At 39.6% G+C, this 22,165-nt stretch overlaps 1 protein-coding gene and 1 non-coding gene across 2 annotated transcripts in view; both read right to left on the bottom strand.

Annotated features, from left to right (window-relative positions):
* dcps (decapping enzyme, scavenger) overlaps positions 1 to 22,165 on the bottom strand; it is a 54,652-nt gene that overhangs the window by 8,965 nt on the left and 23,522 nt on the right. Inside the window, exons 3-4 of the mRNA XM_043676904.2 lie at positions 9,399 to 9,544; positions 1,353 to 1,466 (exon numbers count right to left, since the gene is read on the bottom strand). Coding sequence (XP_043532839.1) covers positions 1,353 to 1,466; positions 9,399 to 9,544 — 260 coding nt within the window. The remainder of the gene's footprint in view (positions 1 to 1,352; positions 1,467 to 9,398; positions 9,545 to 22,165) is intronic.
* LOC122540795 (U2 spliceosomal RNA) lies at positions 2,222 to 2,408 on the bottom strand. The gene has a single exon (XR_006309413.1). It is a non-coding gene; the product is annotated as a U2 spliceosomal RNA (small nuclear RNA).

The following is a 22,165-nucleotide window of genomic DNA, read 5'->3' as shown; positions in this document are numbered from 1 at the left end:
GATAAAACAGTTCAGCCCAAGCAACATTTTAGTAAATCTCCTCTTGACACCTCTGAAATCTAAACAATAGCCTATTTCCAAACTCTCTTTCTTCACTAAAGTCCTTGAATGTGCTTTTCCCAAGTCAGTCTACATCCACGCTATAACTAGACTGCTCTTATTAAAGACATAAATGACATTCTATATGACTCGGTAATGGCAAACTATCCATTCTTTTTCTTCAGTCAGTGGCCTTTGACATCACCATCTTCTTTCAATTCCAATCCCCAACATTAAGCTGGATGGAACTCAGCTCACCCAGAGGAAATTGGCAAAGGTTTTTTTCCTGCTTCTACAAGTGTGCCAGTGGAGTCCTCTGGTTGTAAAGCCTTTCTCCTTTCACAAATTACTAGTCTTCTGGACTACCCAGCAGGCTGATCCTATACCACTGTAGTTAGATTTGTACTTAACCTTTGCTTCTGAGCTGTTCATTTCCACAACAACATCCCCCAGATCACATAAGCATTTCTTGGAATCTAATAACATCATATCATGAAACCCTCTTTCAAAATACTCTGCAGTGCACTTTGCTTTTAAAGGGACTTTACATAAAAAACTGTTTTTATTCGCTGGATATGAGTGACACTCTTTAGGTTGGCATTTATTGCCTATTTTCTAATTGTTCAGAGGGCAGCTAAGAGTCAACCAGATTTCTGTGGGACTGGAGCTACATGGAGGCAGATTTCCTTCCCTAAAGGACATCAGTGAAACAGATGAGTTTTTATAACAACCAACAGTACATGTCTGGTCACCATTAGGTCAGGTTTTAATTCCAAGTGTTTACTAAATTCAATTTCCACCATCTGCCATGTAATACATGTTTCTAAAACATTAGCCTGGGCTTCTGGATCAACAGTGACACTACCAATACATCTCCAACAGAAGTTATTCCCAGCACACGGATCTACGCAGTGGTATTTTAGAAGGGAGCCAGCAACATCTGGGCCCAGGATAAGATACAAACGTTTTTCTGCACAAACATGAGTATTTGTAGTTTACATAAAAAAAACTTCAACAGAACTTTCAGCTTTGCTGACTGTTGTTGGGAACAACAAATGCAGTAAAGTTATAGTGATACCTTATCCATTTCTCCAACTCATATCATTCCCATGAGATTTTAAATTAAAGTTACTTCTTCGCTGCTGGTTCAGGACTGCTCCATGTAAAAGTGGATGGTCATCTCCACAAGAACAAAAGTGATTCAAGAAGATGACTCTCACCTGTTCATGGTAACTAGGGCTGGACAATGAATGTGGCCTTGCCAGTTCACACATCCTAGAAGGAACAAACGGACTCCTCATACACAATCCTACCTGCTTCTGATTCCATTTTAAGTCTGGAATCAAGAGAAAACCATCTTGTGGATCTGGATTTTCATAAATTATATGGTCAGCTTCTGCCTTCTTTTCCAGAATGTTATACACCCACTGAAAGAAAGCACATAAATCAATGTGGGAGAGCTCAGGAAACCTGAAAAAGATCAACAGAAACCATTATACATTACCATGCTAGGAAAACCCCTGAATGATTAAGAAAGAGTTGGATATTATGACATGGGAGGGGAAGGAGGGAACTGTAGCTTGTTTTTGACTAAAAAACATTTACTTAACCACATCTAACTCCAGAGAATAAACCAAGTAAGTGAAAGAGATCTTTGCTCTTCAAATTGTTTTTGAATCCAAACTGTCACAATCACCAAGTAATCTACTATCAAAATTAGGGTGCTGACCTTTTGTTTACTACAATGCAAAATGAACTGCACGTGCAATATCTCTTGCATATGCAGGAGGGAGCCATTTGGCGCATCTGCAATTGCTCTTCAATTCATGCACTTCACAAGCAAGCCATTTTGCACATATCAGCATTTTAAAAGCTGCCAGCACTTTTAAAACTTAAACGGAACATCAGTTCCTTTGGTTCATGGGTTTTTGGATCACCTGAGTATTCTTAATGGAGGGAAGTCGGAAACGGTGAAGCGTGCTCAACTAATGGATCTCAATTGCATTTAAAACCAGACAGACTGCCAGGTCACATGTGTGCCACTCTTCACCAGATCTTTCTCTATTTGATGCCCCTCGAAGACTAGAAACACAAAACTAGTAGAAACATTTTCTTAAAATTAAATGCAGATGCTGGAGGTTTGAAACAAACAAAATCAGAAATTGCTGGAGAAACTCAGATCTGTAGATAGAAAACTGTTAATGTTTTGAGTCCTATGACCCTTCTTCAGAACAGGGTCTTCTGAAGCCTCCTAACCATGTCCCTGTTCCAAAAATCAATTTAATATGATCCCCAATTAAGGGATGTGTCAGATATTACACTGATAAGAAAATACTGACTGGATCTTAGCCAAAAGGTGGAGAAGCATTAATAATGTCCATCTATGCTGTAAGTATGCTATGAGCCTGATTTTATAATGATTCTGATACTACTATGCAATCATTAATACTTCACTTTTTAAAATGATTGCACAATGCTAATGATCTTCATCCTCTCTCAAACATAATAATTTAGGTTTAAAATTAGCTTCTTCATTTCCAAAAATAGCAAATGTATTCATGCTATACAGACCAGGAAGGTCAGAGCTTCAATCTCTGAACTGCAAAGGCTGTCATTGAATATTCTGCAATGATTCTCACTCATATTGACAATCCAACAACACATCCTTTTCCCCAAAAAATAAGTGTGCGTAGACTTTAAGTAAATATTGAATCAAGATGAATAGCTATTTCCCTTTAATATAAGAGGATGATGCAAGAGAAGAGGTGTGAGCAGTTGCCCATGGCCTTAAGGCAGCATGACATTGAGAACATGGCCCTCAGGAGCTGGACCAAAACCAAGGTCAACAGGGGTTAAAAGGAAATTGGCTACATTAACACTTGACACAAAATGAAGTTAGCATGATCATTAGAGGTTACCTCATGCAACATAAGGACAATAGCTGTGATGAATCACCTTCAGCTGCATTAGATCTTATCCATCATCATAAGATTTGAGAGGGTTTGATCATTAACAACTTCACCATGTTCAGCTCCAATTTTAAACCCTCTGATAATGAGGTGTCCCACTGCAATCTAAAACAAGTGTTGGACAACATCCAGACTTAAGGTGATAAAAAACAAGCAACGTAAGTATCAGGCAATCATATCCAACAGGAAATGACTGATCCATCTCACCCTATCGGACAGCAACACCTTTATCACCAGGTTCCCACACAACTTCCTTGAACCTTAAGTGAACAAACCATATCAATGTTGTGATTGAAAGGCATGAAGTGTCTCCATCAGTTAGAAGTCAACACAGTTGTGAGGGAATGTCAGCTCCTTCCCTGGATGACTGCAGTAGCTGTAAACACACAGGTCCCTCAAAAGCACTGAACACTACTCAGGACAACCTTCCGGACCAGGATCCTTGTCAATGGAGCCCACATCCATTGGCTGCAATGTTTTTGTCGAAAATAGCTCCTGGTGTTGGGATGAACTTTATCATCTCTAAACTCCCCCTTAAGTCACGTACAAACCTGATGGACAAATATTCTACTGTTCTTTCACTGAGTTAAGCACCTAGAAGGCTTCCCTACATCATACACACCTTGAGAACAGACTCTTTTTTCCAATTTCGTCACCTGGCAGTACTCAGAGGCAAGGAAACTATAGGAAAGTGTCTGTGGAGAGAAAACTAAGTTAATATTTGGGTCCAGTGACCCTTCTTCAAAAGTGAAGAATAATCACTAGACCCAAAACATTAACTCTGCTTTCCCCCCACAGATACCGCTACATCTGCTGAGTTCTTCAAGCAATTTTAATTTTTGCTTCTGATTACCAGCATTTGCAATCCTTCGGTTTTTTTTGTTTATGAATGGGAAAGAATCGTTACTTATGAAAAGCCATGGAGCGATGCTGATGCAACTGCTATTGTGTCGGTCTACATTAAAACCTTCACCTGGTACCTGGAAAGAAAATTATGGGGGAGGCAGATGACAGAATATATAATTTTTTTATTAGGTGAAGCTGCCAAAACATTATCAGCATGTGATAGACCAGCACTGGAAATCATTTACAGTCAACGTTCTGAAGGCGATTCGGTTTTAGTCTCTGCCAGGTGCTAATCTGAACTACAGTAAGATTCAGTTCTAAAGCTTGGACATTTAATCAGTAACTTCAACAAAACATATCCAACATGTAAATGCAGCACACCTACAACATGCATTCAATCTATCATAGGAAGTAGTTATGTTTCTTGACCACTGTCTCAGTCGCCTGTACTAACATTTGGGGATTTGACTTCAATCCCCATCACAGCAGCTAGCAAACTTAAACACAGCTATTCCAAAAATTCTGGAACAAAAATGTATCTAAAATGAAGGACTCAGTAATGGTGAGTGAGAGACTGTTGGGTTGTTGTAAAACATGATCTTGCACTCTAACAATTTGCATTTATCTCACACTTAGTACAGAAAAAAAATCCCTAGGTGCTCCACAAAACCAAAATGAAAAATAACTGAACATGGAAGAATGAGTTGAGGAGGGCCAATTAAAATATTCCAATGACGTGGGCTATAAGAAAGGTTTTAGAAATTCAACTCTGTGTTAAATAAGTTTAACAGCTTTCAAATAATCTGTTTTGACTTGATATAATGACTGGGTGGATAACAGAATCAATGGTAAGGTTGTGGAGTTTGTAATTAAGGCTAAGACATTAGCCTTTAATGTTTCACTTAAGGAAATTGAGGTTTACCCTAACAGCTAATGTAAGAACAAAAGTCATGGGGTAATGCTGGCTGTTGTTTAAACCACTAATTAGGTTCAGGAAGAATACTGCATCTAGCTCTGATGAAGGGTGTGATAAAGGAAGGATGTGTCTGAATTAGACAGAGTGGACAAAGGTAATGGAGTGTAATGTAGGAAAATGTGAAGTTATTTATTTTGAAAGGGAGAACAAAAGAATAGAATATTAATTAAATGGAGAGAATTGGAGAAAGCTGCAACACAAAGGGACCTGGCAGTACTTGTGCATGAAACACAGACAGCTAACACACAATTAAGCTGGAGAGGATTCACAAGAGATTAGATTACTTACAGTGCGGAAACAGGGTCTTTGGCCCAACAAGTCCACACCGACCCTCTGAAGAGCAACCCAACCAGACCCATTCCCCTACATTTACCCCTTCACCTAACACTATGGGCAATTTAGCGTGGCCAATTCACCTAACTTGCACATTTTTGGACTGTGGGAGGAAACCCACGCAGACACGGGGAGAATGTGCAAACTCCACACAGACGGTTGCTCGAGGTGGGAATTGAACCTGGGTCTCTGACACTGTGAGGTAGAATGTTTACCAGAATGTTGCGGAGTATAGAAGATTTGAGTTATAAAAAAAGGCTGGACAGGCTGGGACTTTTTTCACTGCAATCTATGAGTTTGAGAGATGACCACATAGAAGTTTATAAAGTAATGAGGGGTTTAGATAGAGTTAATGGTTGCTGTTTTGTTTTCCCTAGGATGGGGGATTACAAAACTAGGGGGCACATTTTCAAAGGTGAGAGGAGAGAGATTTTAAAACGACAATAGCGGCAATTTTTCTTTACACAGATGGTGGTTCATGTGTGCAATGAACTTTCTGAGGAAGTGGTGGATGTGACTACAATCACAATGTTTAAAAGACATTTGGATAAGTACATGAATAGGAAAGGTTTGGAGGGATATGGGCCAGGAACAGGCAGGCGGGACTAGCTTAGTTTAGGATTATGTTCAGCATGGACTCGTTGGACCAAAGGGTCTACTTCCGTGCTACATGACACTACAACAAGTACAGCACATTATCAGGAAAGCTAATGGAATATTGACCCTTATTTCAAGGAAGATGGAGCATAAGACAAGGGATGTCTTTCCACAACTATACAAGATGCTGGTGAGACCAAATCTGGAATTCTGAGAGTAGTTTAGATCCTCTTTTTTTAGGGAAATATATCACCACATTGTAAACAGTTCAGAAAAGGTTTACTAGGGTAATCCCTGATATAGACGGATTGTCTTATGTGCAAAGGTTAAACAAATTGGGAGTCAAAAAAATACAACTAATGTATCCACTATCACTAAAGCTACTCCATTTAGGATCCTAGAATGCAAGCCATCAGGGGAATTATCTAACTTTAGCCTCATTGGCCTTTAATTCAGAAAACTTAGTTTTAACCTGCATCTTATGACCCAGCATTCTCGATAAACGGGCAAAAAAAATCATATACATTAAATACCGGAAGTTTATCGTATTATCACAATTTCCACAATGTCCGTGTAGTCGGCTGAGCGTATGAGTGAGAAGCTTTCTGCCACTACATTTATTTAAGTCAAAGTTGTATTATTATTTAAATGATTTCTGCTGTAAATACAGTACAACAGTGATGTGTACACCCCCTGCATTACATTTCTATTACTTAGTGTGTGTTTTTACATTGATTATGTAGACCTCTTGATCAACTGGAACACTCCTGGTCCCATAGGTGCCAGATAATAAAAGGTTTGCTGTACTACTGCTCTAGTGATGGTGATGGCACTTAATTCCTCCTCCATATTCTGTAATGTTTGAAGTGTCTACCACTGTAAAGACTGATACAAAGTTTCTGTTTAACTCCTCTGCCATTTACTTGTTCCCCAAAACTACTTTCCAGATTCATTTTCTAAAGGGCCTATTTCACTTTTTGTCCTCTCTAATCCTTTATTTATATTTAAAGAAGCTTTTATTGTCAGCTTTTATATTGCTCACTGATTTGCCTTCATTGTTTATTTTCTCTCTTCTTATTATCTTTTATACCTCCTTTGCTGGATTCTGAAATTATCCCAGTCTTCAGGACTATCACTGACTACTGCCTCTTTAAATGCTTTTCCTTTCAAGCGTATACTCTTCTTAACTTCCTTGGTTAACCATGATTGGTTTATCCCTCTCTTAGAATCTTTTGTCCTTACTGGAATATATTGAGGCCAGACCACATAACAGCAGATTTCCTTCTCACAAGGACATTACTGAATTGGATGGGTTTTGCAACCAATAATGGTTGTCATGGTTATCATTACTGAAACTAGCTTTACATTTCAGATATGTGGGTGCAGATGCATAGTTCCTTGAAAGTGGAGTTGCAGGTGGACTGGGTGGTGAAGGTGGCATTGATCAGAGTACTGAGTACAAGAGTTGAGATGTCATGTTGTGACTGTATAGTACATTGGTGAGGCTACTTTTGGAATACTACATATAATTCTGGTCACATTTCCACAGGAAGGATGATGTTAAATGTGAGCGGGTGCTGAAAAGATTTACAAGGATTTTGCTGGGACTAGAAGGTTTGAGTTACAGGGAGAGGATGAATAGCCTGGGGCTTTCCTCCCTGTAGCATCAGAGGCTGAGGGGTGATCTTATAGAATAAAATCATAGGGGCATGGATAGGGTGAATAGTCAAGGTCTTTTCCCCAGGATAGGGGAGTCCAAAACTGCTGGACATATGTTTAAAGTGAGAGTGGAAAGATTTAAAAGGGACCTGAGGGATAACCTTTTCACACATAGGGTGGTACGTGTACAGAATGAGCTGCCAGAGGAAAAGTAATGATGACAGGTACAATTATAACATTTAAAAGGCATCTGGATGGGTATATGAGAGAAAGGGTTTAGAGGGATATGGGCCAAATACTGGCAAATGGGGCTAGTTTAGTTTACGAAATCTGGTCAATGCAGATGAGTTGGGCTGAAGGGTCTGTTTCCGTGCTGTATAACTCTTATGATCCTATTTAGTACCTGAATTTGGAAAATGTGATAAGCTACTGTGGAAGGATTTAAGCTCATTTTCCTAGTACTAGCCAGGCCTCTGGATTATGCATCTGGCTGTGTCTACTATTCCTTAAGTCCATATTTGGCAGATCACCTTCTCCTAATCCATGTTTAGTGATAGGCTCAAATCTTAAATATGTATTTCAATCATACCCTAACTACAGACAGAATGTTGGGATCTTTAAGTAGGGACATAATTTATATGTTGAGAGATATAATTCTGAGGTTATATCTGGTCTCAGTGAGACATTTAGGAGTACTGTGTAATTTTTGTCTCTTCATTTAAAAACTATTCATTTATGGGACGAAACATACATGAAGTACAACTGGATTCACTTCAGAACGAAAGAAGCATAGAGTTCAGAACAAATGGTCTACCCTGGGACATACTCCTCTGAAGATAAGTTAAAGGATGATTTAATGAAAATACTTAAGATTTTGCAAAATATGGATTTAGAGACATTATGTTTTGTGTGAACATCAGGAGTAAAGGGCAATCATTCCATATAAAGGATGACATTAAAGGAGGTTTAGGCAAAATATTCTCAGTTAAACACAGAATGATGATATGTAATAGATTGACCTGAAAGAGTTCACAAAGGATTAGATAGGTTTGTGTCAGCAAATATGAATCACTATTATCAGATTTGGAAAATGCATTAATATAAAAGCGCAAAAGCCCTTTGACCCATCCATCTGCCCCCCCCACTGACAAAAAAAACTACAATAAATCTACAGTAGCCCCACTTTCCAGCAACTGAAATTTTATGACATTACAATATTTCAAGAGCTCATCCAAGCATTTTTTCAAGGTTGAGGTTTCCTGCCTCAGCTACTTGTCCAGGCAATTCATTCCAGACTCCCGCCACCCCTGAGGTGGCAAAATGATTCCACATATCACCTCTAAACCTTCTCCCTTTCACCTTAAAATTATGTCCCCTTATTATTGATCCTGTTACTAATCGTATAAGAATCTGTTTGATCAGGCAGATGGGAGTAAATAGCTGTTGGTGCCTGAAAAAAAAAATCAGCATTGAAAGTTTATGGTATAGAAAGAAGCCAATTACAATGTGCCTGTGTCAGCTGAAAAAAAATGTTACTAATCCCACTTTCCATCACTTAGTTCATAGCCCTTTAGATTCCACGCCTTAAATGAATATCCAGTTTTTTATTAAAAAAAATGAAGGTTTCTGCCTCTACCACCACTTCCAGTTTTGACACCCACACCTGGTAAAATACTTTGCTCTTCAAATTTCCTCCAATTATTTTACCAATTACTTTAAATCTAAATCTATGCCTCTCACTTTATTTTGAGTTTGATCTCATTTGTGTTGACACTTAGGAGAGGTGTTTCAAAGCAGGAAAATTAATAAAAGGGGAAGCAATCTCAATGTTGTTTTTATATATCTCCAAATATCCTAATAAGCCATGGTGTTGGGAGATACCTAGGACAGAACTCAAGCCTGTCTGCACATTCACTTGTGACAGTATCTTAAAAAAAAAGCAAAAGGCAGAGGTAGAAATTAACTGAAATGAAAAATACCTGAATACTAAAGGATTGGGACTCAATGTATGGACTGGTGATGGTTTTGTAGTCTTCTGCTGTTTCATTAATGAGGTACATCTCTTGCTTTAGATATTTCTTGATGTGCTTCTCTGTAGCTGGATATACCACTGTAGTCTTTATCTCTGCGAAAGAATGTAGACTTCATTTTAGAACGAGAAAAATGTACTTCTTTACATTCTTTAAATCAACTGTTAGTTGCTCTTCACTTACCATGGTATGTTTGTCAGACATGACATTAAACATTAGGCTCACTTCTTAGAGCGGTATTTACTGGAAGCAACAAAGGTCACACCTATTAAGAGCTGCTAAGACCTCGAGATTTCTCTAATCAGGCACTTAACTGGCCAGCAACAGACTGCACGCAGCCAATGGGAAAGCAGCAGCAAATGCCAGGAATGCAAACAATCAAGGCCTCGGATCACTGAGGACACGGGTGAGTAATGGCAGGTTGAGGGTTGCAGGGAAAAGGGAAATAGATTTTATTTTACTTTTGGGTTGTCAAGGTATGCATTTGTTGCCTATCTTCCATTGACTTAGAACTGATTGGCTCTCCATACATTTCAAAGGGTAATTAAGATTCAAGCAAATTGTTAGAGTCACATGTCGGCCAGAACACGCAAGGACTGGCAGGAGGCTGAAAGAACACAGCAAGCCAGTCCTGAAGAAGGGTTACACCCGAAACTTCGACTTCTGCACCTCCTGCTGTTGCCTAGGTGTGTTCTTCCAGCCCTCTGCTTGTCTACTTTGGATTCCAGCATCTGCAGATTTTTTGTCAATGAACATGTGACAAACAGCAGATTTCTTTCCCTAAATCACATTAGTAAATCTGTTTTTTTTTTAAATGACAATCAAGGTAGATAGATGACTACCATCAGACCAGTTTTTAAAAATATTAATTTCATATTTTTTTCTATTGAACTCAAATTTCACCATTTGCCATGAGTGATTCGAAACTATGTCCCCAAAACATTAACATGGATTACCATCCCAATAACATGATCACGATGCCTCCCGCTTCAGGAACGTTTGCAGCAGGGTCTCAGCAGCTACTCCAAACATGACGCTATGCCCACCGCTTAGCACTGAGATTTATGAATGCGGTGTGCTATGGAGTTGAAGGTGTGAATTATACTTTAAGAGACAGTGAAAGCTGTTTTGCACTGAAAGCTTGCAGGGGCACACCCTGTGACTGACTAGCAGTCTCAGAGTGTACTAGAAAATTGAAAATCTGTAACATTTGGCTGTGAAACAAATACCTGATTTTTGGTTGCTATGCTTTCACAACAGTTCGAATTTAGCCAATCGGTTTAAACTATGCTCCAGGATACTAAAACTAAACCAAATTTGAATTTTACTGTCTTGTCAACATCAGATGTTTGAGGTATAAAGAAGCGACAGAGCGACCAACTGCCATTATCAGAGTATCTGTTAGCAAAACACTCTCTATCAAAGGTATCATTTCATGTGAAACATCTTTGTAGCAAAAGACCAAAGACGACACAGGGAGATCTACAGTCAGAGGAAGACATTCACCAGAGATGACAGCTACTATAGGGTTTTGAACATTAAGTTGATGTAATTTTAGTAGGGGTGTGTATAGGAAGAGTATATTGTTATAGAGTTGGAGGCAGATAACAAGCAGTTAGGAGAAAGGAGACTTAGAGTTGTAAATAGTTGTTGTTTAATGTTCACTTTTAGAGTTAGAGAATAAATTGATTTTTTTTCTTCAAATAGTGGAATGGGAGTTCTCTGTCACTCACACTTTAACAGATTAGGAGATGAGGTGAGTCTGGGTGTTTGGTTGAATTAGCAGAGGGGTTTACCGCCTTGTGGTAACAGGGGAGATTGCAAGTGATACCATTAGGCTTCATGTCTATGAGCTCTGATGTTAATTGAGGCAGAGGCAAGAGGATAACATCCGTCACCCTTTCATCTGATTAAATGCCTACTCCACCAAACTTGGAACTAGGGGAGGGCTTAAAATGCTAGACTTAGCCTCCAAAAAGATTATTGTTTAACTGTTAGCTTCACCTTGTCTGCATTTTATATATTCATTTTCTAACTTCAGTCATGATTGGCAAGGTTATAACACGCCCCTGACTGCTCTTGTGAAAGTGATTGTGAGCCACTTTCTTGCATAACTGTCATGTAGTGTAGGTACACCGCAGTGCTGTTAGAGAATAATTTTCACAAGTCAGGATGGTTTGTGGCTTGGAAGGCTTATAAATGGTGCTGTTCCTATCCATCTACTGCCCTTGTTGTTTTAGGTGGTGGAGGTTATGAGTTTGCAACATGCAATCGAAAAGTCTTGATGAGTTGCTACAGTCAATCTTGTAATATGGCACACACTGCAGTCACTGTGGAATGATGGTGAAAGGAGTGAATGTTTAAGATGGTGGATGGGTGCCAGTCAATAAACTCTTTTGTGTTTGATGGCATTGAATTTCTTGAGTTTTTTAGAGCTGCATATATCCAGGCAAATTTAAGAATATTTTATCACTCTCCTGATTTGTGTGTTGGAGATGGGCAACAGTTTTGTTTGAAGCTGAAAGGGGAGTTACTCGCCACAGACCTCCCAACCTCTGATGTGTCTTGCAGTCAAAATGTTTAAGAGTAATGTAACTATAGATTCAGAAATGTAAACACATTGAAAAGTATCAACTCATTATGTTTCTTAAAAAGTTTCTGATTGTAATCTAACCAAATCAGCTCACAATGAAAATTGTGGTTGGACAGATCAAGCAGCTGAAGATAAACCTGCAAGTCTGAAATGAGTAGAGAAAATGCTAGAAGTAGACAGCTCTGAGAGCATCCACAAAGATATAAAGTGGATTATGACATTCTAGTAATGTATATTCTGAGGTTACCATGAAGGTCCTGCCTTCTTAAAATTCATCCCGCACCTGATGCATGGTGACCCTCAGGTTAAACTTACCACAAGTCATCTCCCTCCAATGAGAGAGTGCCTATATGGTCCTCTGGGATGATGCCAACTTTACCTTTTTCTTCATTATTATGGATCAAGCACTAGTCTTGGATAACATAGGCTAGTAGAAATCAGTTAGAGCCTGTTTAGGTGCATAACTATTGAAATAATCATTTATAACAGAGGCCAGTATCCCATCACCAAGTCACCCTTTATTTACGTGTGTATAGTACTTGACATTGAGCAAGCTTCCTCAGGGCCACCTCTGACACTACTGTTTATTATTATTTTCTGAATCTGTTATTTTTATTTTATTAACCAGTACAAATTACAAACAGTTAACAACAACGAAGAGCAGTTTACAAGAAACAGCAATTTACAGGGAAAAGGGGAGGTAAGGCCAGACCCCAAACCCTACTGTACACGACATTCCCATTTATACCTGTCAGCCAGGGCTCTGATTGGACCAGGTGAACAGTTCCAATCAGGGAACTCATATTCTATGAGATCCACCTGGCTGACCTCGTTACAGTCACAAGTGTGTTTAACAGGACAGATTCAGCGATGCAGTGCTCGGAATCAACAAGGTACTGCAGACCACCAGCAGCACGATTCTATACCAATACAATCTTTCACTGCAAAGTCTACTTATCCTGCCTTTCACAATCATGTTAGATTATCAACACTGGTCCAATAACGAATCTACAGAGTTGCCAACCCAGTGAATTTACAACACAGGGCCAGAATGGAAACAACATACGACATCACACTATGTTATTCCACATATGGATTAAATTTGAGCTCTGCAGTCCCTCCATATCCGGTTGTGAATACTGACACATCAGTTTAAAAAAAAAACCTAGATGTGGCGGTTCCACAAACATGTCACTTTCAATTTCAGTGGAACAAGAACAAGTCTGTCCAAGGTAAACTACAATCAAAGATTAGCAGGCAGAACTGTCATCAATCAATTGTTTGTCTTTAAAAGAGAAGATAGTTTGAGAGACAATGCACAAATGGGAAAAGAAGGGAAAACAAAACCAGAGCACACTGGATGACTTTGGATTTAGAGTAAGATGAAGCAGAAAAAGGAGTCAGATGCTCAGTGCACAATTTCAGTGAGAGCCAGGAAGGATTTAGAAAGTTCAGAGCAAAATCAGAAAAGGATGGAAGTGAGGCAAAGACAGAGTTTCAGTAGAGACTGGTATTGACTATAAAAAGAAATCCAAAAATTAACTATAGTCACATAAATATTAAAAGGGTCAGAAGAATGGAATAGTTTTGGGATCAAAAAGGCAGAAAGCATAGCTAAGAACTAAATGACTACTTCCACAACTGACTTCACCAAGAGAAATGCCAAAGTCACTGGTGAAAGGGAAGGCAGTTCAGATACGAAATGAACTATAAATTTATAAAGAGGAGCTGACTACTAAGGCTGAGCTTGAAGGTTGATAAGGATAGATGATAATGAAATAGACAGATACGTAGTAGATGAAATTTAATTCAGAGAAATGTAAAGTCATACATTTTGGTAGGAAAAACATGGGAAGGCAATGTAAAACAAATAATGCAGATCTAAAGGGGGTAGAGGATCAGACAGATCTGGGCGCATTAAGTTCTTAGATTGCTAAAGTAGGAGGACAGGCTTAGAAGGTGGTTAGAAAGGCGTAAAGATTCTTAGTCTTTATAAACAGAGATATTGCATACAACAGCAAGATTATGTATTTACTAACAACATTGGTTTAACCCTCCATCAACCTCTCTTCTACCTTTGAGCCAGTTCTGTATCCAAATGGCTAGTTCTCCCTGTATTCCATGAGATCTAACCTTGCTAATCAGTCTCCCATGGGGAACCTTGTCGAACGCCTTACTGAAGTCCAAATAGATCACATCCACCGTTCTGCCCTCATTAATCCTCTTTGTTACTTCTTCAAAAAAATTAATCAAGGTTGTGAGACATGATATTTAGATTAGATTACTTACAGTGTGGAAGCAGACCCTTCGGCCCAACAAGTCCACACCGATCCGCCGAAGCGCAACCTACCCAAACCCATTCCCCTATACCTAACACTATGGGCAATTTAGCACGGCCAATTCACCTAACCTGCACATTTTTGGACTGTGGGAGGAAACTGGAGCACCCGGAGGAAACCCACGCAGACAAGGGGAGAATGTGCAAACTCCACACAGTCGCCCGAGGCGGGAATTGAACCCGGGTCTCTGGCGTTGTGAGGCAGCAGTGCTAACCACTAAGTCACCATGCCGCCCCTATTTTTAGATTAGATTAGATTATTTACAATGTGGAAACAGGCCCTTCAGCCCAACAAGTCCACACCGACCCTCCGAAGAGCAACCCACCCAGACCCATTAAAATTCCTATGCATAAAGCCATGTTGTCTTTATTTCTTTTATTCCTTTTATTTCTTCTGTACTTCAATCAATGCATTTACATTAGTCAAACATAAAAAGTCATTTCAGGTCTGTGATGGCTCTCCTGAATTAACTCAAACCTCTCCAGGTGCTTGATAATCTTTTCCACTGATTAATGTTTTCAAATTGTTACTAACCACTGCTTAAACTAACCAAACTGTAGTCACTAGGACAGACTTTATCACCCTTTCTTGAACAAGGGTGTTAAATTTACCTCTTTTCTTTATCATCTTCCCTATATCTTGGGAAGATTTTGGCAGATTCTTCTGCTACCTCAAACTCCATTTTCCTTGGCAACATGGGATCCAGACCAGGAAGCCCTTAAACACAACCAAGCTTTTCGAGTTAATCATGGCTTTGCTTAATTCTCACCCCATCCATATACTCCCACTTTTCACCGATATTTTATAACCATCTAGCACCTGAGTAAACACTGGCACGAATTACAAGTTAAATATTCTAGGATTGTCCCTTGTGCGTCCATGCATGTATCACTTTCTCTGTTCTTAACAGGCTCTATTATCTCTTACTACGTTCAAGATTCACAGAAAATTTTGGTGTTTCTTTTTATATCTATTGCTGTTCTATCCGGATGCTCTCCATTTACCAGTGTTATTTTTCTACTTACTTTCCCTTCCAAAGTTCTTAGCACAGTTCTCACTTGAAGATTTTAATTGACAGGCATAGTCTGTCCTTTTGCAGTTTCATTAAATTCTAACAACCTCGACATACATGGAGCTCTGGCTTTGGTTCCCCTGACCTTCCCTCTTGTTGGATTGTATGTTCCATCTATCAGAAACAACTCTTCCTTAAGTATCATTGATTGTTTCACCACTTTGCACCTATTAAACTTTGGTTTTATTTTACTAGATCCTCTCTATCCTTAATGTTACAAGGCTCTGGATGTAGGTTTGCGCACTGGCGGTGTAGCCCGCTTTCTATTTAATGTTTGGGTTTCCTTGTGTCGGTGACGTAATTTCCTATGGTGATGTCATTTCCTGTTCTTTTTCTCAGGGGGTGGTAAATGAAATCCAAGTCAATGTGTTTGTTGATAGAGTTCCAGTTGGAATGCCATGCATCTAGGAATTCTCGTGTGTCTCTCTGTTTGGCTTGTCCTAGGATGGATGTGTTGTCCCAGTTGAAGTGGTGTCCTTCCTCATCTGTATGTAAGGATACTAGTGAGAGTGGGTCATGTCTTTTTGTGGCTAGTTTCCTGGTGGCTAGTTTTCTGCCTGTTTATCCAAAGTAGTGTTTGTTACAGTTCTTGCAAATTATTTTGTAAATGACTTTAGTTTTGCTTGTTGTCTGTATAAGGTCTTTCAAATTCATTAGCTGCTGTTTTATTGTGTTGGTGGGTTTGTGGGCTACCATGATGCCAAGGGATCTGAGTAGTCTGGCAGTCATTTCTGAGATGTCTTTGATGTAGGGGAGAATGGCTAGGGTTTCTGGTCATGTTTTGTCTGATTGTTTGGGTTTGTTGCTGAGAAATCAGTAGACTATGTTCATTGGGTACCCATTCTTTTTGAATGCACGGTGTAAGTGATTTTCCTTGCTCTGCGTAATCCCTCTGTGCCGCAGTGTGTAGTGGCTCGTTGAAATAATATCCTAATGCAGCTTCGTTTGTGGGTGTTGGGATGAGTGCTTCTGTAGTTCAATATATATATTGAACTACAGAAGCAATCATCCCAACACCCACAAACGAAGCTGCATATGTGTTGTTTTCACGTAGACGCTGGTCTGAAGTTCCCCATTGGCTGTTCCCTCTACTGCGACATCTAGGAATGGCAGTTTGTTGTTTTTCTTCCTCTTTAGTGAATTTTATGCCAGTAAGAGTGTTATAGATGGTCTTGAAGGTTTCCTCTAATTTGTTTCATTTAGTAATGACAAAGGTATCATCCATGTAGCGGACCCAAAGTTTGGGTGGATGATTAGCAGAGCTGTTTGTTCAAGACTCTGCATTACTGCCTCTGCTAAGAACCCTGATATTAGAGATCTCACAGGTGTTTTGGATTGTCTGTAGGTTATGTTGTTGAAGGTGAAGTGTGTGGTAAGGCATAGGTCCACGAGCTTGATGATACTGTCCTTGCTGATGAAGTTGATGGTGTTTGGTATATGTGTCTTTGGTTCTTCTAATAGTGTAGTCAGTGTTTCCTTGGCCAGCTTGATGTTGATAGATGTGAACAGGGTTGTTACGTCAAAGGAGACCATTATTTCGTCCTCTTCTATCTTCGTGTCTTTGATGGTCTTCAGGGATTCTTGGGTGGAGTGGATGGAGTGGCACAAGTGTTTTAGTCTTTGGTGTAGCTCCTTGGCCAGTCTGTAAGTTGGTGTTCCAGGTAGCGAGACTATGGGTCTGAGGGGAAGCTACTGATATGTGAATTTTGGATAATCCATAGAAGCGTGTTGTGTTGGATCCGTCTGGTTTTATTTTTTGGAAGTCAGACTTACTTATTTCTCCAGATTGCTGAAGTGTTTTGAGTAGGGCTGTGATTTGGTTCTGTAGTTGTGGGGTCGGGTCTATCGCCATCAGTTGGTAAGTGTTGGTATCTGCAAGTAGTGCATTTGCTTTCTGAATGTAATCTTTTTAATTTAAAATGACTGTCAAGCGTCCTTTGTCTACAGGTAGGATAACAATGTTTTTATCTTTTTTTTAGTCTTTTTAGTGCTTTCCTTTCTTGTGTATTGAGTGTGTTTCCTTCCTATTTCCTGCTTAAGATGGTGCGACTTCCTGTCTGATGGTTTGGTGGGTTTCTTCTGTGAGTTGGTTATCTTTCAGTGTTGTTTCTAATGCTGCCAAAATAAACATTCTTGCCCACATACTGGGAGTTGTAATTTCCCATTTACCAACCCCTGAGAAAAAAACGGAAAGTACATCACTATAGGAAATGACGTCACCATAGGAAATGACATCACGAACCCAAAGAAAACCAAACGTATAAATAGAAAGCAGGCTACACCACCAGTGCTTCATCCCGAGGCTCACTGAAGGTGTTATCTATTATGATGACGAAATGTCTGAAAAACGAACATGGATTGAATTGGAACATAGCTTGTAGCACTGACTGAAAACAACGGCTTTAACCTTCCCAATGTTTAGCAGCCGGAAGACCTTACTGTGATCAATATTGATGATGTAAAGGAGAATTTAATTGGTTAGTTGTAATGAAAAAAGGAAAGCACCCTGTAGAAGTAGCACCACAGAATTTCTTCAAACCATTTTGCCCCTCTCCAAAATCTGTGTGTATTTTAACCTTTTGTAAGTTCAAAGGTCTTTATTAGGTCACTGCTTATCCCTCTGTCTTCACAAGAAACAAGATTTGTAGTTAAGAGTTGCGAATAATTTTCTTGTGCTCTTTTTAATTGAAAGATCTCATGTTACTGGGCCACAACTGCTGCTCAAACCTCATTAATATTACATGGCTGTCATGGTATTGCAGCTGTGTTTTCATTTACTTATAATCAGCATCAGTTTCAAGTGTTGTAAGTGCCAAACCAGAAGAAAAATGGAAAACACTGAATTTACTGTAAATACTCTCAGCCATTATTCTCATGTAAGCATTATTAAACAGCTTTGTGTTCACTTTGAACATAGAAGCTCATCATGATTCTATGACATCCATGTATGTACAGCAGGGGCCAATGCATAGTCATCAGGGAGAGACATGCTGCTTGGTTCTTTCAGCTGAAGTATATTAAACTCAGCACAGTCCAGCTGCTGAACCTTGGACCACCTAGGTTTTGTGAAGCTGTTAATCACGCAATGAAATCGTGATCCATTGGGGGAGTTTGTAAATTATAACACATTTATTTTATTTTTAGCAATCTTTTAATCTCTGAAATTTACATTGTTTGCCCATCTTTCTTTCGTCCTCATATAAGCCATTTAAATAAAGGCAGAAAGTCTTAAAAACTCAGTTCCCAGTATCCTGCTGGGATAATTTAAACAGCAATTCCTAGCACTGTGAAACACAGAGGGGAGTACTACAGCAATAAAAAAGGAAAGCAGAGATGATTAAAGTCAGAGGTTGGATGCAAAATTAAAGAAAATGTGTTATTAAATCTGGCACAGAATTAGGAAGGATTAAAGGAAAGAAGCCAGAGAATTCATTAGCTTTAGATCGCAATACAAAACAGTAATTTAAAACATCTGGATCAGATTGAAGATTGTGGGCAAGGTACAAACTTGGAAAGTTTAGTTTTATCAAGTCAGCAGGTACATTACTGTGTAGATCAGACTCTACTGTTGTAGTGAACTTGCTGGTTGCTCATCAAAACAGTTGATTATAATTACTTCTCCTATTATCTTCCTTAAATCAGGTCCAGCAGCCAGAATAGAAAGTGGTGAAATATCTATAATTTCATGAAATTATATGTAATCTCACCTTCCTTCTTACCTGATGTGTCATTCTGGAGTCTGAAGGGTTGTAATGTAGTTAGCAATTTCCTTTACAGACGGCAACTGCCAGATGCTTACATCACAGGTGCAGCCAAAAAAGCACCCAACATTGTGTTCACAAGCAGCAATCTCATTGCCTAACCACTTCGACAAACTCCAATCCACATCGCAGTTTGTTCCAAAACCCCTCTGGGAATTTTGAGACACTGAAAATTTTTAATAATCTCTGAACATGTCATTTGCTTCAGCTTTTAGCATTTATACTCACTTGGTAACCACAGCAAGAGTTCCTGGGCTTTCACGTTCATGTGCTTCAAGCTGCTTTTTCTATTTACATGTTTGTATTTGTATTTCAGCTTCTCTCAGCGACCTTACACTCCAAAACAGGTTACACTTACATACTGACTGTCACAACTTGAGGGTATCTTAAAGTACATTCAATGCTGTAGAAGCATTGTCACTATTATAACAGAGGAAATGCAGCAGCAAAATTATGGAGTACAAGGTTCCAAACCTCGCAAATCGGCAATGTGAATACGACCACATCATCTACTTTATTGAAATAAAACAATGAACCAAAGATGCCTGGAGATCTAAAACAAATAAGAACAGAAATTGCAGGAGAAACTCAGCAGGTCTGCCAGCACCTGTGGAGAGAAGGCAGAGTTAAAGCTTTAAGTTCACAGACATTTCATCAGAACCATAAGTAACTGGGAAATGGCGGCATTTATGCTGAAGGGAAAGTTGTTGATTGGGGGATAAATATTGCCTCAGAAAATGGGGACCATGCCCTGCTCTTTTTTGGTAAAATAGAACTATGGGATATTTTACTCCCACTTCAGACATTAGATGTAAACCCTAGTTAAGTGTCTTATTTCAAAAAATATATTTCAATAGTGCAGTGCTCTCTCAGCGCTGGATTGAACATCAGCTTGGATTATTTGCCCCAATCTCTGAAGTGGGACCATAGCCCATAAGCTGCCTGTTTAAGGTTACAGTACTACCAACTGAGCCACGACTGCTTTACACTTCAGACATCATAATTCAGAGTGGCAGGAGTAATTTCATGGTTAACAGGTCAATTCTAGATTATTTGCTATTTGTGACATATCACGGACGAACTGAAAATTTACAAGTATTGAATAGCACTACAACTATAAACAGCTGCAAACAATAACACCAGTGTTTTTTCAAAATTGAGTACCGTCCAACATACTGCGATCAACACCCTGAAAAGAAGAGAAACACTGCAGCCAAATAAAATAAATGACGCAGATCATGATGCAATGGGTTTGCAATGGTCAAAAGAAGAAAACACATTCTGCCAAATACAACTACAGAAGTTTGTGTTTGCTGAGAGTCTCTCGTATTCACCAACCTGACCTCTCATACAATCAAGACCAATGAAAATCAGAAATACCCTGGGTAGGGTGAAGAGGAAGTTCCAGTACTAAGGAATATAACTAGACGCAAGTAAACAGGTAAACCAAAAGGAGATGAAAAATCAACCGTGATCTCTCTGAACAGGGGAAAACCTTCGACAGAAACAGAAGTAGGCCATTTAGCCTAAGCTTCAAATGTGAAAGGTTCTGTTGCAGCATTACTTGTCTGGCACTGGATGTCACCAGTCTGCTGCTATGGAACTGGCATCCAGTGGTCATCACATAGGTTCAATATTTCAACAGGTTTCAAACCCAGAACTGATCATTATTTAAGTAGAACTATCCTCTGTTTAGCAATCCAAATATGTTATCATTAAAAAAAGGAAAACCTTTTTCACCCAGCGAGGTGGTAAGGGTATGGGATACCCTGATTGGGAGGGAGCTGAGGCAGGTCATCTCATTACACTTAAAATGTACTTGGATGAGCACAAAATGTCATGACATTCAAGGCTGTGGGCCTAGTGCTGGAATGTGAGACTACTATAGATTGAGCATATGTTTGGCAGTACAGACCCAATGGGCTGAAGAGCCTCTTCTATAATGATTCTATAACTCGAAACAAAAATGTGTTAAATGAAAATCACTTGCCAATAAGAAAATGTAATAGGATGGATTATGTTCCTGACCTATAATCTTTACATTAAAACCTCTTAGGATTGAGAATAATACAGTCAAAAACCCTCTTACCAACTATTAATAACAAACTCTTTCGACTTACTTCCTGCTCATTGCTTCTCACTCCAGATTCTCCTGCTTGCCATGTCCCACTCCTGATCTGCACTTCTCAAATCATACCTTAAGCCAATGACCCAGAATCCTCCATCATTACTTCTGGATACACTCTGTCCCATTGACAGGGTAGATCCACCAGCACAGTGGTATACAGTCAGGAGGCTGAGATCCTGGTGATCCTCAAATGACTCCAGATTCCATGAAATACTATAATACCTGGACAAGCGTAGTCAACGAAACCTCCTCCTGACTTCCTCCATACTGAATATTACCTGGAAGTCCCACGATGGATGGCAAAGGCACAGACTGTATTTTGGGCGAGGGGTTTCAGTACACATCACCAAAAGTGGCTCGACCGCACCATGGTGACCAAGCTGACTGAGTCCAGAAAAACATACTGTGGGTGGCACGGTGGTACAGTGGTTAGCACTGCTGCCTCGCAGCGTCAGAGACCTGGGTTCAATTCCCGCCTCAGGCGACTGTGTGGAGTTTGCACGTTCTCCCCGTGTCTGCGTGGGTTTCCTCCGGGTGCTCCGGTTTCCTCCCACAGTCACAAAGATGTGCAGGTCAGGTGAATTGGCCATGCTAAATTGCCCGTAGTGTTAGGTAAGGGGTAAATGTAGGGGTATGGGTGGGTTGCGGGTCGGTGTGGACTTGTTGGGCCGAAGGGCCTGTTTCCACACTGTAAGTAATCTAATATGTGCCTGTGTTGACCAGTGGAAGTTGGTTAGGGAACCAAAAGGAGAGAAAAACCTATTTGACTGCTCACCAACTAACGTTTCGCATATGTATCTGTCCTTTACAGTATGGTACAAGT

Source organism: Chiloscyllium plagiosum, unplaced genomic scaffold, assembly GCF_037043375.1.
Source record: "Chiloscyllium plagiosum isolate Xiang-an unplaced genomic scaffold, Cpla_swu_hap1 HiC_scaffold_29, whole genome shotgun sequence".
NCBI classification, from domain to species: Eukaryota; Metazoa; Chordata; class Chondrichthyes; order Orectolobiformes; family Hemiscylliidae; genus Chiloscyllium; species Chiloscyllium plagiosum.
The sequence above is the reverse complement of the archived record's forward strand: the minus strand, read 5'-3'. Positions and strand labels throughout refer to the sequence as shown.